Here is a 15,261-nt window from a genome sequence, read left to right on the forward strand (position 1 = left end):
CAAGAGACAGATAACCTGTGAAAAAAAACAGGTTCCTCCACCTACCCTTGTGCTCCTAATGGCATTTAAGATTCCAAAACGCCTGAAGGAAAAACAGCCAACCAGAGCTGTCGAGTGTCGATCACGGCATCGTGAAGCACGTTAACTCTGAAAAAACTGTAAAATTAGGCATTGCTGATCAAAGATGAGCCTAAGACTCTGTTACTTAACTGCCTATTTCTCACCTCAAACATTTTTTTTTTTATTTTATTGTACTGTTTAGCTGTAAAATGAGAAAGTTTACTCTGTTCGATGGGTGGTGCCTGGTTTTGACTCGACTGTTTTCAACATTGTGTCCAACAAGTGTTCTTGTTGCATGCATTAGGTTCTTGTTTCTCCCCCTGTTTTTTTTCTTTTCCTTTTCCTTCCTTGTCATAGAGGGTATGTTGTACAGATTGAAAAACCTTTTGATGCTAATTTGTGACTTTGGGCTACATAAATAAAACTGACATGACTTTACTCACAGCTAGCCAATAACACTATTACTGATACAAAAACAGACACAATTCCTCAAAAGTGGATATTATTACTTCAGAGAGCTTTATAATACTGTTAATCACACCTAACTCCGGATTATCACTTATTACTTTTCTGGGAAGAACCACTTGAATCCTTACCAAAACTAAACAAAGAAGTTTCTATCCAGCAATGTAATTCAACATGGCTGAAAACACACAATTGACACTTTGCTAAGCCCCGCCCCATGCTGCTATCTATGTACCACCTTTCTTAGTTTCCATTGAGCCCACACTGTCACTAACTTCAAACCCTAAAGCTGCATGTGTATACATTCAGTATACATTCAGTAGCTAGCACAGCATTGAAGTGCTAATTCTAGTTAGTGATGTTTAAACGTTCTCTGCTAATGTTAGCTCCACAGGTTTTTACGTAGAAACATAATGTTTTACGAGCGTATATATCTCCTTCCAATCCTCTCTGGGTAACGAATATCACTATTACACAGCTAATGCTAAGTTATGATTGACCAGCCTGCATTTGACAGTGGGACTTAGCAGAGGGTCACTTTAATAGTATATATATAGCTCTTCTCTGCTCTTCATTACTAGTAAGACGTGTCAATGTCTCCTTAAAGTAGCCCGGAAGCCATCAGGCGCTTCGTCATTTTCATTTCCACCCAAAGACCATGTGAAAGTCAAATGCCCCACTGCCGAATAAGTAAATCCGACGTGCACATGAATGCAACATGGGAGCTCAAAAGTAATTCAGGGTATCCACTTTCATTTCCACACACCTTTGGGTGCCGACCCTGGCTTAGACAGCGGCACTCACAGCACGGTGGGTGGGCTCATACTCGAGATGGGCAGACGGAGCAGGGGTGAGCGCTGCATGGCCTTCCCCTCTCCGGCCGTGACTGTGCATCTCCTCGCTGGTGTTTAGTATTCAGCGGCAGGCCACGGAGAATGCAGAGGAGGCCAGTCTGAAGCACATGGGCCTGTTGTCGCCATCTACTCTACGGTATGCACCACCCACCCCTGCCGGACCGGAGATTAACCCCAACGCGCCTCCTTACGAGGGAGTTGGGGACACTTTGTGTACTCCTTGCTGAGCTAAAGGGATTTGGTTGGACTGAAAACACGTGATGTCTGTTTTGGCCACATGTTGGATATTAAACTATTTTACATGCATGTGGACGGATTTAAACACACACTTTATTAAAGTATTTACAGACAAATGTGAACTTCAAATTTCCATCAGGTGTTAATTTGACCTGAATGTAGCTTTAAATGCAGCTTATCTTTTTCCATGTTGATTTAATTGGTTAGTTTAAAAGACCAGAAATCCCAAAGGAAGATCTCCATTTATAATCTCTTTGTTGAATACCGTTAAATGTCATATTATAATGATAAAACTTAAGCACATTCCCAGAACGCCCCCCTTCAGGTAAATGATTCCTGACCTTTTTAAACCTGGGTAAAAGAGATGAGGAAATAAATAAAGAATACGACACACACACACACACACACACACACACACACACACACACACACACACACACACACACACACACACACACACACACACACACACACACACACACACACACACAGAGGCATAAAAGCATCATGCATAATGTCCAATTTACTGTGGCAGCACTGGAGGTTGGTCATTTCTCACATATTATTATTAGATTACTGCTGTCGAGCACTTAAGCCTCTGCTCTGCCCCTTTCCGCTTGATTAATAGGAGACGACTGTAAATACAAATATTTCATAGCTGCCTTGTAAAAAAAAAAAAGCAGCAGCAGTACAGGCACACATGGGAATACAAGCACACACACACGCTCACAAATAGCAAGAGCTCTGTCAGGACTAAGCCTTGTAAAATACAAAATAAAAAAGTGATATAGCTTCTCTTTTTTTTTCTTGTTATCTTTCTTTCCCATCATTATCTACTTTGTTCACTTGAGGAATTCCCTGGATTGTCTTTGTCACTGAGTGGGTTAGAAGAGGATATCATTTTATACGTGTGTGTGTGTTTGTGTGTTGCGAGACAGATTTATGGACGGGAGCTGTCCCATAATGTCAGACAGTTAGGCTCCTCCTTTTCAGATGTTTACCCTTCCTCCTCCTCTTCTCCCCTTTCTTCCCCCTCTCTTTTCAATCACTCGTTCTTCCCTAACTCCTCTTATCGTCCCATAAACATTAACTCTAATCAGTGGAAGGGACTTTATAGACAAAGTCAGGCAGGTTACAGTCATCATCAATGACGTGGCGCTCTCAGCATCTGTGGCAATAACGCTACTGAAATTCTCCAAGGGTAAAGATTCCCTATTCCCTGTCTTTTCTGTTTAAGAGATTTGTTGTAATACAGGAATAAACTTTGCATGTTAGACTAGAATTGAATTATTACCGTTTTTATATGAATTAAATTGATACGAACAACAAGGTCAAACATTCTACGGTAATTATACATTTTGCTTTGATTTTAGCACTTAGACGTCAACTGACATTTCAGCAGCTTTCATCTCTCTTTGTCTTCAACTGCTTTCATCTGTTACTCTTCAAATGACATTCCAACTGCTGCTCTTCAGCTGTCACTTCGCTTACATCGCCTTTCAGTTAATACACTTGAAGTGGCACTAATTTCTTTCAGGATTTTGCAAAGCACCAGCACTTCGACCAACACTTCAACTCCTTTCAGTGCCTGAATAGGCTGAATCTTAAACTCCTTCAGCAGTTACATTTCAACTGGTACTTCAGTCAGAATGTCAATTTAAACTAACACTTCAACTTCATTCAATGCTTACACCAAAAGCTGGTAACTTTAATAAAAATAACAGAAGGTTTGTGAACCGCCTCTGCTTGTTGAAAACAGTCGAGCCAAAAACCAAGCATCGCCCACCGAAGTGAAACTTTCAGTGTTTCTATTTTGATCGCCACTTCAACCAACTAAACTTTCAGCTGCCAGCACATGTGTTTTTTTTTCAGAACAAATGTATAATTTTCTAGTTGTTGCAATGAGTTTGTATGGACCTTCCTGTTAAATCATTTGAATGATCTAAGTGTCAAGCCAGAGCTGAGGTGTAGGTTAGCGTGGTGGCTGTTATCTCTCCAACTGTGAAGTGGTATCTGTTTTTTGAGATCTGAATTCATTTTTCAAACAGCATTACTCTTGCCTTGTCCGTGTTTATTGATTGTTCCCATGCTGCAACTGTCAAGCGAGGACAGGTTCTGCTGATAATATAACAAGATCATCTGCATATAGAAGACATTTTATTTCTCTTTCTCTCTCTCTTTAGTCCATGCTGTTGTCGGTGCACATCAAGCGTGAGGGAGAGTCTCCCGTGGTCTCGCCACTGTCCTCTGAAGACGCCCACCACTCCGACAGATACCAGGTCATACTCTCTGACACACACACACACACACACTCCTATATATTCAGCTATAGTGTGGTGACAGGATTCATTTGGTCGCTTGGTCAGATAATTTTCTAAAGATATGTGAAATTCCCTAATGCTGACATGTTTAACAGTGTAGAAGCAGATTATTATGGTAGATTTGGGTTTTTTTACGCCCTCTCAGCATTTCCGTTGACCAGCAGGCCAATCTCCTTAAATCTCAGATGTCTCGAAAGCTCTCCCCCCCGACTGCTTTTATCTCTTAAATTCATCAAAGTTTGTTCGGGTAATTCTTCCGGCCATGATGTATCTCCAGGTTAAGTGGGTTTCCCCCCTTACACCATAAAATAGGAACTATTAAGTCCACACAGACGTTACATCCATACGTTCAGGATGACACAGCTCATAAAGAGCTTATAGCGATAAAGTAGATTTTCTCATTAGGTGAAACTGCTGAAATCACCTTATATTATACAAATGATAAAGTCAATGGTGACTCTTTTTACCACCCGATGGCAAAATCTGCCACCTCCTCCCTGCCATGTCAGCCCATCTCCTTTCCTCTCTGCCTCCTCCCTTCCCTCTAAAAACCTGACCTATCCGCGAACATTCAGTGAGTGTATCATAATGATACGGTAGTAGTGGCCACGCGAGACAAGTGGGCCTATAACTCAAGCGGCGGCGGGGAGGGGAGGGGAAGGGAGGGGGGGAGAGACTGACGGAGGGCTAGAACAGAAGGATAAGGCCCGACTGCTTGTCGGCTCTCGCTGATGGACGATGGGCCGACAGTGAGAGGGGCCGCCGCCCACTCACTGTTGCCGTGTCAACGAGAGGGCATCCATAACTGCGACTGGGAAAGCTTTAGTCAGCACATAGCTAAAGACGTGCCGGCCTCCGGGTTTGAATCCCAGTAGACCTGAGGTGCACATTCTGCAGGAGGCAGAAGTGGAGATCTGACCTCACCTAATTTATTTCTCAGTGCTGTACTTTTAATGATAAGAGCATTATTCTAAATGATACAGAGAATTCACCCCAGGCCTCCTGAAATACCCAAGACCCCAAATGTTCCTCATTCATTAGATAAATGTAGAATTTAATTGTTGCCAGTGGTGGAAAGTAACTGACTACATTTCATCAAGTGCTGTACTAGAGTACAATTTTGAGGTACTTTTACGCACTTCTTTATACTTCCACCCCACTACTTTTCACTGCAAGCCAGCCTACTTTGCAGATTTTACATAAAACAAACAGGATGAATTCAAATAAAAAAAAAACTTTCTTAAATATTAAATCAGTGGTTCTCAACCTTGTTTTTGCCCCTTGTGACATTCGATCATTTGACATTTGATATAATTGCAAAGATTACAGAAAAGTCAAAAATCTGAAATCTAATTTAAATTGCAAAAACTTTTCTCAACTTCCCTAACCCATATATTTCTCACATCACCCAGGTTTATCTTGTGACCCTGTGAAGGGGACCCACCCCCTAGTTTGAGAAGCACTGGATTATGCATTTACTGTTAATATAGTAAATACAATGAGAGCTTTTCATTTAATAGTTTAAGTACATTTTGATGATAATAGCTTGTTTTTACTCATGTAGGATATTGAATGCAGGAATTTTCCTTGTGATAAATGAGTACTTCATCCACCACTGACAGTTGCATATTAAGAACTCAGATTTGATATTGCTGCACACACATGAAAATGCTAAATAGCCAAAGATACCACCAGAAACCAATAAATCACACGCCCCTGGCAAAAAACTTGGATCTGGAAATATTTTACCACCATAACATGTCTTTTGTGGAGAAAAAAAAATCCCAAATACACATTTAGGTGTCAATTTTAATACACTTTGAATATTTGCGTCTTGAGATTTCTCCTAAATTCCCCAAAAGTCAGCATTAAATCATGCTGGATTTGCATATTTTAACATAACATGTAATACAACAAAATAACTGTCTTAATGTAAGTAATCGACTGGGGAAGTTTCATCATGATACATATTACTAATTTTTCAATTTTTTTTCATTTGTTGTGTCTATTTTACGATACATAGCACATACAATCTCCAAACTTTCCAAAGATTCCTATCTATATTCTCAAGGTTTTTACAGAGGGCTTTGTTCATACATCATTCATAGCCTGATTTATAGAACATTGTATCCCTAAAAATAAAGCTAAAATAGATTTTCTTATGGCTGTAGACAGTATTTTCTGATTGTCTTTTCACATATCCAAAAGTCCCTCTGTGAAATCCCTCTGACTCTAACATGTTATCAAAATGAAACAAGAATTTTGAACCTGGCTTTATCGAATGTTATGTTCTGTACATGTATACCATAAGCACATGTATTAATAAGAACATGTATTATTTGCATATTTAAACATTCATTTTCAAAAAACTTGTAATATTTAATGTAAATAATCAACTGGGGAAGTTTCTTGTTGATATCTATGAGTTACATTTTACCCTATTCACATTTAGTGTTTAGTTTAGAGTAAAAGAATGACCACTAAAAACAAAATGAACAAGCTTTGTACATTTTTTGACATTTCTTTACTTTTTTTTAATTGTATAAACAGTAGCAGTAAGTAGAGCAGTACAATAGTAGTGCATCCTGTATGGTCTGTGTGTAAAACTCCAAACCCATTAACTAAATGCAGACCGTTTAATGAAACCCGCTGCTTCCCCCTAGCGGTCGATATCCGCCACGACACGGGACGAAGTTTTCCCTCACTTCCGTCTCCAGCGGGTCACGTGATCAAAACAAGCCAACATGGCGTCGGACACGAGCGGTCTCTGCCGATACGAGCGCCACTTTCAATCCTTTCCCATCCGTATTACAAAATAGACACAAGCTGTAGTTCTCGGTGATGTTCGGTATCTGGACACCCGGTCTGGTAGTCTGCAGCAGAGAGTTTAATGGCGGCTGTAGAATGAGCCATGAGTGAACCCCGACAGACATGGAGGATGTGGAAAACAATAGAGAAGTAGGTTATGTTTACAGTGCCCCAGTCTCAGCATCCAAAGCAATCCCAGTCCGAAAAGTTATAATTGTGCCTGTGAACATGTTGTGTTGTTTGTTTATTATCTAATGTGTATTTTCTCTCTCTTTTTTTTTCTCTCTGCTTGCAGACATTTTTACGAGTTCGAGCAAACAGGCAAACAAGATTGAATGGTACGTAGACACAGCGTTTCATCTCCTGAGTGCTTATTAATACACATTATATGTCTCCAGCGAGTTTACATGTTGTTATTAAAAGTTTATTACTGTACTCGGGGGGGGGGGGGGGGCTTTTTTGGTCTTGAAAGTTAAAAAAAAATACAGATGTACTTGAATGTCAGAAAAAATGAAAGGCTAAGGTAGGATAGATTGGAAAATACATTTTCATTTTCAATATATTGTGGTATTTAAGCATGTATACTTAGCAGCAAAGTTCCATAAGTTAACTTGAAAATGAATGATGAAATGAAAATAATGAATCATCACCATAAATGACAAAATATTATCACTGGTGTCAAGGCACAGGGGTCAAAATATCCCATCATGTAGTCATGAAACGTGACTATATGATGGTAAATTAACATGTGATGTTGATTTAATGCAACATATTCTACTACTGTATTTGAGCCCAGGTGTCAGGTGACATTTATCCATCTTCCCTCTTTACTGATGTCATGTGACAGATAGCTGTTGCTCCTACAGATGGTTTTTGTGTTGTGTTTTTAGCTCTAAGTCGCCCCGATTTAGAGCCTAAGCATCCTTTTTCTGGAAAATAGATCCCAGACAATGTTAATTGCTGTTATTTATTTTAATAAAAACGTGTGCATCTGATGCACAAATTAAAAAGATGTTTTAACAGTTTAACATGATGCTTCCATGATTTTTGTAAAACACAAGCAAGACATGAATGCATTATTTTGCATGAAAATATATTGGAGGGAAACATCAATATGTAGCAATATAACTGCAGTAAAACTTTGAATTCTGCTTCAATTATTATAAGCAGAGTACGGACATTTGCCATATTCGGCCATCACTTTTGTTTGATTTCTTTTATAGTGCAGGGAACAGAATCTTTTGTATCCACATGGTTGAACAGCCTCATGCATGTTTTTTTTTTTTTCTAGATATTCAATTTTGGGGAATTTTGTATTCTTAGGTCTGTGACTTGAATATTATAAAACAAATTACATTAGGAAAATGTCCGAGAAAAACTTGGACTGAGCTCTGAGATAAGGCCTTTGAGTTTCTAACTTCTTGGAATAGAATGCAGCCACTGTTCATGTTTGTACCTGAAATGGATCGCAGGGCTAGAAATGTCTTGTGTTTTCATGATCCCAGTTCCAGCACAATACTGGATTTGTAACGTGGTCTCCAGGTTGGACGGAGACCAGAAGCTCTGCCACAGTTAGATCCTACATTATATTTAACACAAACCTTAGTTGTCACTGTTCCTTCGGCCATGATACTAAATACAACTTTTTACAGTCACCCCTTTCATCGTTCACCTAATATACTCATCTTTCTTTTCATATCAAGGCATACTGAAGCAGTGTAAACCAAGAAATGCTCATCAATTAATTACAATATTGATTGTTGTCTCTATTGCGAGAGATTTACTGTTCGTAGTCTTGAGGCGCCACGCGGATAACTCTGCGTTTTTCAGTCGGAGCCTGTGACAAGAGACTTAGTTTAAACTTCGCCCTCCATTACTTTCCTCTCTGCCCTCATGTGGAACCAGGAATCATTCTCATGTGTGGGGGGGGGCAGAGATCCCTGCCGGACCTAATTAGCAGCCCTTTCCTTTCTCTATTTAACAACGCTCCCCTCGATTAGCGTCAGGAGACAATTGGCAAAGAGGAGGAGGAGGAGAAGGATGCCGTTTCTCTCCTTAACCCTCCCAGCCTCACTCCCTCCATCATCCCCCTCCCCCCTTTGCAGTTATGGCGTCTTGCCTTGTGTCCTCTCCCACCATCCCTCGCTGCTGTCCCTCTCGGCCTCCCCCTTTGCTTTCCCAGCCAGCTAAAAATTAATGTCCCCGCGCGCCATTCGCAGTTAAGAAAAAAACGACAGAGACTCGGGGCGCGGTGACGGCTGTTCTGCTCTGTTAACTTTCTAATTAAGTGTGTGTGTGTGTGTGTGTGTGTGTGTGTGTGTGTGTGTGTGTGTGTGTGTGTGTGTGTGTGTGTGTGTGTGTGTGTGTGTGTGGGGGTGTGTGTGTGGTGGGGGGGGTGGGGGAAGCTGTGACAGGAGGGCAGGGGAGTAACAAGGATGTTGAGTTTAGGAAGGGGATTGAGACAGTCACATCCGGCTCTTGATTTTTCTTTCTTAACACATTTCTGGAGGGGCCAAGTTTAGCCGGCTCAGCTCTTGATTCCAGACTTTTTCCTAAAAGTCTGGAAGATTTGTGTAACATAAATCCACCCCCAGGTCTTTTCATTTTTTTTCTAAGATTCCCTTCTGTGCCTTGAAACCAGTGATATATATTTCTATATAATCATCCAAGGAATCATTCTTAAAAATCTAAATGGTGATTGAAACTAAAAATGTATCCGTCTGTCTGTCCCTCTGCAGCCCGTATAGGAAAGATGAAGAGGAGGAAGCCTGAGGATGGGGGCCAGGTATGTCCGCTGTGCAGCGCCCCATTGGCTGGGAGCGAGGAGGAGATGAGTAGACATGTGGAGCAATGCCTGATCCAGGTAGAACATCCCTGGGCCCTCCGAAACCCCGGTCGGACCTCAGCCTGTCAACCCTTCTCTTCCTGTAGACGCTGACCAGTCACCTCTTTACTTCCCCACGTAGATGCTGTCCGTACATTAGAGCGGATTATAAGCCAATAGCAACTGTAGCTCCTTTAGATGTTGACCGTTCCTTAACGCGGCGGTACTGCAGACGCATCATATGGGAATAACGCACGGAAAATTTAATTCTATCACTGCTAAACTGACATGAACTTTGTTTCAGAGTAGAAGGCTGCAGTTGATCCCATATGATGTGGTCGCATCTTATTCATTGGCATGCAGCTCCTGTACGAGCATAACAGTTCCATCTTTAGTTCCCAGAGACGAGGGCCAGTTTTCTTCCGTCACCTCCTCTCTGGGTTTTGTAGTTTTCAAAGACCTGGTCACCGATCCTTCTTTCCTGTAGACGCTGAACTGCTCCATCCTATCTTAGAGTAGAACAAAGACAACGAATCATCACCACTAACCGCCACTCCTCCTCCTGTATCTCACCTCACACTAGCTATAGAGGCACTAACACCTCTTCTCCACCAGCACGCTTTAAGGGTTCCAGTGCCGTGCCATGCCACACCAGCTGTTTTCATTGTTCATGTTTGTAGCGAGTCTTGCACCGAGATGTTTCAGTCCTGCTTGCAAACGGGGCCTGAAACAGGACCTTCTGTATTAGCAGTAAAACTAATTGAAAGTATTTTTGGTCTTTGGCCAAATAACCGATAAACTCCCAATGCACATGTAATAAAGTCTAAACGAAATCCAATTGTGGACAAAATGAATCACTAAGAAACCTTTCTCAGATAGAATAGAGTTAATTATGGCAGCAACAAGTCAAGCAAAAGCTGTTGAGAGTATTGAGCCTACATTCTGTTAGAAAAAGCGATTAAGCGGGCCAATTAATGCCATTTTAAAATAATCGTCTTCGGCCAATGAATGTGTACGTGAGGCCGATTAACCAAAAATGTCTGCAGACACATCTGCAGGCTACCTTATTGTGGCGGCTGTGGAACGAACACCAGGAAAGGCCACTAAACTGATATGCATTTTTTATCAATGTAAGTTAAATGTTCGTTCTCTCTCAGAAACAAGGAGATGCAAGGTATCGGCCGTACTGCTCTGTAAATATCAGCATCAGCCTTTGAGAAACCCATATGGGTCGACCTCTAGTCAGAAGCATAACGCATGAAGGAACAAAGACACAGCACAAAGTTGATGAACTACAGAAGAAGAAATACAGTCTGTAGTTTAGTGCAGTGTGTGCACACCTCGCTCTGAACACGTGATCTAGACAAGAAGTCTCTTCTCGTTTGTGTCTTATTGATATTTGCCAACAATACAGGTACTCATCACAGCTGGTCATGGTTTGGTACAGGCAAAGCGTGCTGTGGAGATCTGGCCTATCTTCCACCACACAACTCTCCTGAAACAGTAAAATCATGTGTTTAAAAAAAGGCCTGTATGTCAAGTTTTTGCTGTGATTAACATTTGTTCGTGTGTGTGACAGCGTGAAGGCGCGCTAGGCGACGACGACTCTGCAGACATGGATGGAGAGAATGGGCGGGGCTTTGAGGAGTACGAGTGGGCGGGGCAGAAGAGGATCAGGGCGACGGCTCTGCTGGAGGGAGGCTTCAGAGGTACACACACACACACACACACACACACACACACACACACACACTGCACTGGGTATTATGTCAGCTGACAGAGTTAGCGGTACGTAGACGGGGTCAGCCCAGTTTGTCCGTCTCCTCCTCTGTTCCTCTGCTCATCCATCATCCCCTCTGTCCCCGTCCGCCGTGAGCACTGTTAGCTCTGTGGGACTGGCGGTAAATGTGACCAGAGAGCCGATAACGGTGCCAGTGGTCGGGCGGCAGTGTCTGTTCGCCCGGGGTCAGCACAGCTCAGTTTGGCTCGGGGCCACACAACCCTCTCAGCAAGGGGAAGGAAAACACATTTAGCTGGGCAATTGACCCGCTGGTCACCACTGTGTGTGTGTGTGTGTGCGTGTGTGTGTGTGTGTGTGTGTGTGTGTGTGTGTGTGTGTGTGTGTGTGTGTGTGTGTGTGTGTGTGTGTGTGTGTGTGTGTGTGTGTGTGTGCGTGTGTGTTATAGAAGTGGATGGTAGAGCTGGTCACTGGGGAGCATGGCTGCTCTGTGACACATCTCATCCACAGTCGTAGCTCCCTGTCAATTATAGAAGTGGATGGTATAGCTGGTCACTGTCTAGCATGGCTGCTCTGTGACAAATCTGCATCCACAATTTAATGCGGTGCATGTATCATCACACCCTCCAAAAATATTAAATGTCATTTAGTTGAGCTGATTATGATCCAAATATTATCTATATCTGCTTATTTATACATTTTGATCAGATGGCTGCTTCTTTTAGTTTATACCAGATCTGAGCAAACTCAGTGGGTACAAATTTCATTATAAGGTTCACCAAGTTTGATTTTATCTAGCAGGATGAAAACAAGTTCCTTATCTTCTATTTAAGTCTTGATTATTATAAAGTGTTGTCATAATAGCAAAATTATTTGAGAGTTTGATACGATACCCTGCCTAAATATCTGGATAGCAATACAGAAACGATGCCACGGCAAAAACCTTAAGCTTTAGGCAATGTAATGGAAGAATAGAGAACATGGAAGTTAAAATATTTTTTATCAGAATTAAATATGTACTTGCTGTGCAGTTATCTGATGTCCCTACACTTGAGTTTATGTGATTTATTTGACAGTTTAATATTCTTTCCAACCTAATTTGCTGACTCCATCCCTCTGGAGTTCCAGCTTTTTTTTTTTCATTATAACGATTAATCTGCCTTTAATATTCCCAATTAATCAATTGTTTATTCTTCAAAAACAGTGGAAAAATGTAATTCACAATTTTTTTAGAGACAGCAATGTCTTCAAAGTCCCCAAACCCAAAGATTCTAAATTTACTGTTAGATATGGCAAAGAAGGAAAAAAAAAGCAGCAAGTCTGCTCATTTGAAAGGCTGAAACCACAGGACATTTGGCATTGAAATCATAAAGAACACTTCCTCAGTAAAACCATAACACCCTTGGCTCAGTCTTTATAGGAACTTTTCCTTTCTAAGCCCAAACGTTCCCTCTAAACAGAACATCCTGTCTACCTTAATGTCTGAATACACACAGTGCGCTGAGCTCCACTATGGCCTCCCATCGTGGCCTCAGTTGGCTTGGGTGTGTAAAGCGTGGAGAGACAGAAAGATGGAGGCAAACCGCAGAGATGTGCACAGACGGAGGTAAAGAGCTGCTGTCATCTCTTAAGAGGCTCTTTCAAACCCTCTCTTCTCGGCCTCAGCTTTCATCCGTCTCCTCCCCCTGTTCGATCCGTTGTTAAACACACACATGCTGAGCCTCACCTGCCTCACCTCCCTCCCTGTGAGACGGAGAGAGAAGAGACAAGACAGATCAATGTTGAAATCTCAACTAAACTGCGCCAAAGAGCGGCTCGTTGGGGCGGGAGGTAGCTCCCCCCCGTCCACTCGTCTGTCAGTCCATCCATCCATCCATCTCCACCATGCTCCTTCCATCCGCCCATCTCTCTTTCACGTCGTTAAAACGAGCAGACACAGGACCCTTCTGCTGCGCTCTAATAAGGCACCGTGTGATGTGACACAGATAACTGAGGTGGCCTGGGGAGAGCGACTTGAAACACACACACACACACACACACACACACACACACACACACACACACACACACACACACAGTCGGCAAAAGGCTCAGAAGGTGGATTTTTGTCTTGAAAGCTCTTCGGTGGTTCTAACACTCGCCGCTGAATCCAGCAGGCTCTGGAGAGCCAGCGGCCAGCCAGACGGATATAGAGATGTTGCAGTGGGGGGGTCTCCTCAGCTGGCGGGATGAAGAGAGGGCCTATCCTTCTGTGAAGTGCCACCATCCTTCCCTCCCCTTTGAGAGCACGAGGAAGAAAGGCAGCGGGACCGGGGGGGAGGAGGGAGGGAGGAAAAAAATCGAACAAGATCAGTTTATGATTCAACTCTGTGTGAGGAAAGACTTCCCTGTGTCTCGCACCGGCTTAACCGGGTTGAAAGGACCCACAGCACAGACAGAGAGCTTTCTTTATCTCTCCAGTGGACTGACTGTCTGTCTGTCTGTCTGTCTGTCTGTCTGTCTGTCTGTCTGTCTGTCTGTCTTAATCTCCGTTTTATGAGCTGGAAAGACACCAGCTTTTACTTTTAACTCTGCAGAAAGTCTGTATTTCACAGGGAAATTACTTTATTACAAGTTTTCATCATAATCTCATGTCTTATGACATGATAGGTTTGAAGTTGTTTTATTTTATACTAGCGCCAGTATGATACCTACGTTTTATTTATATATATAAATAAATGTTTTTGTGCAAAACTATTTTTTTCATTTAACAGAAGTTCACAAATGTTAAATGTCATCTTAAAAACAATCAGCACCAGAACATACTTTGCATGCTTGAAATAGTCTTAATATGGCAAAATGTAGATGTAAATCCGGAATAATCCAGTCGCGCAATAAGTAAGCAAACACAAACACAGTGACATTATTTGAGGAATCATTAAGAATATTTTAATATCAGAGAATACTTAATATGTCCATGGATTGTTCCCAGAGACTCCAGAGGTAGTAGTAAACTTAGAAATATTTTCATTTTAATTTGTTTTGGTTCAATAACAGTCCAAAAACCAAGTTTAAAATTATAGTAAACAGCAGCAAATCCTCACATCCAGAAAATATTGGCCATTCTTGTATAATTTATGACTAAAGCCATTAATGGCTCATCAAAATCTCAGCTATTGACTTAGCCAGCACAGTGTTATTACCAACATGAATGATGGCCAAAACAACAAATTAGATTTGAATGTAAGAAGTTCTCATTAGTTCACTTGTTCCCTCCTGTATCATGTTCCTATTTGTTCCTCAAGTGTTTACTCCTGCTTCTCCAGTGGCAACACTGAACATGGAGCAGAATAGTTGATCCGTCTGTTGGGCCACAGACAGATGGAAAGGCAGACAGCGAGGCGGGCAGACAGATCCCCAGGTTTGATACCGGGCCGTCCTGAGAGACAGAGGATGAGAAGAGGGGGATTACTGCAGGTGGAGACAGCCCGGGGAGGGATTGAGGAGAAATCTGTGCTTTGTAAATGGACTTCAAAGATGGCCGTCTCATGTCTTTGTGCCCGTCCCCCATCTCCTCCCTGACCTGTAAATGGCAGAAAGATAGCGCGATGGCCTTTGACTCCCCACCTCTCTGCTTCTCAGAGGGTCCCGATAATTGCCACGGCAACGGGATGTCGCCGAGGTCGGTCGATTGGTTGCCAGTCAGCCTGATGAGTCCTCTGATCCCGCACGCCTCCTCGGATCTGTAATCGCAGTGTCGCCGCGGTGACATGTATGTAGATTGGTCATCTCCGGCGTTGCTGTCATGGAGCATGTAACTAGTTAGTGCGTTAAGAGTCAACGGTATTCAGGAGTCGGTTATGATAATGAGACACACCAGGCCGGCCCTGTAGGAGTCGCCATTTGTTTGTATTTATCAAAAAGATTGGTACAGGAGAGAGAGAGAGAGAAGAAATAGAAAAAGAGATGGAAGGG

The 15,261-nt window shown here is 42.3% G+C and overlaps 1 protein-coding gene across 3 annotated transcripts in view; it reads left to right on the top strand.

Moving 5' to 3' along the window:
* Nucleotides 1-15,261, top strand: part of rnf220a (ring finger protein 220a) — a 156,536-nt gene that overhangs the window by 120,243 nt on the left and 21,032 nt on the right. The window contains exons 4-7 of one of the 3 annotated variants that reach the window (XM_054596429.1): nucleotides 3,800-3,895; nucleotides 7,041-7,083; nucleotides 9,484-9,530; nucleotides 11,149-11,278. In XM_054596429.1, coding sequence (XP_054452404.1) covers nucleotides 3,800-3,895; nucleotides 7,041-7,083; nucleotides 9,484-9,530; nucleotides 11,149-11,278 — 316 coding nt within the window. Of the gene's footprint in view, nucleotides 1-3,799; nucleotides 3,896-6,657; nucleotides 6,896-7,040; nucleotides 7,084-9,483; nucleotides 9,609-11,148; nucleotides 11,279-15,261 lie in introns of those variants that run through there. The other 2 variants (XM_054596428.1, XM_054596427.1) reach the window with 2 other exon arrangements.

The sequence above is a fragment of the Anoplopoma fimbria genome, chromosome 3, assembly GCF_027596085.1.
Source record: "Anoplopoma fimbria isolate UVic2021 breed Golden Eagle Sablefish chromosome 3, Afim_UVic_2022, whole genome shotgun sequence".
Lineage (NCBI taxonomy): Eukaryota > Metazoa > Chordata > Actinopteri > Perciformes > Anoplopomatidae > Anoplopoma > Anoplopoma fimbria.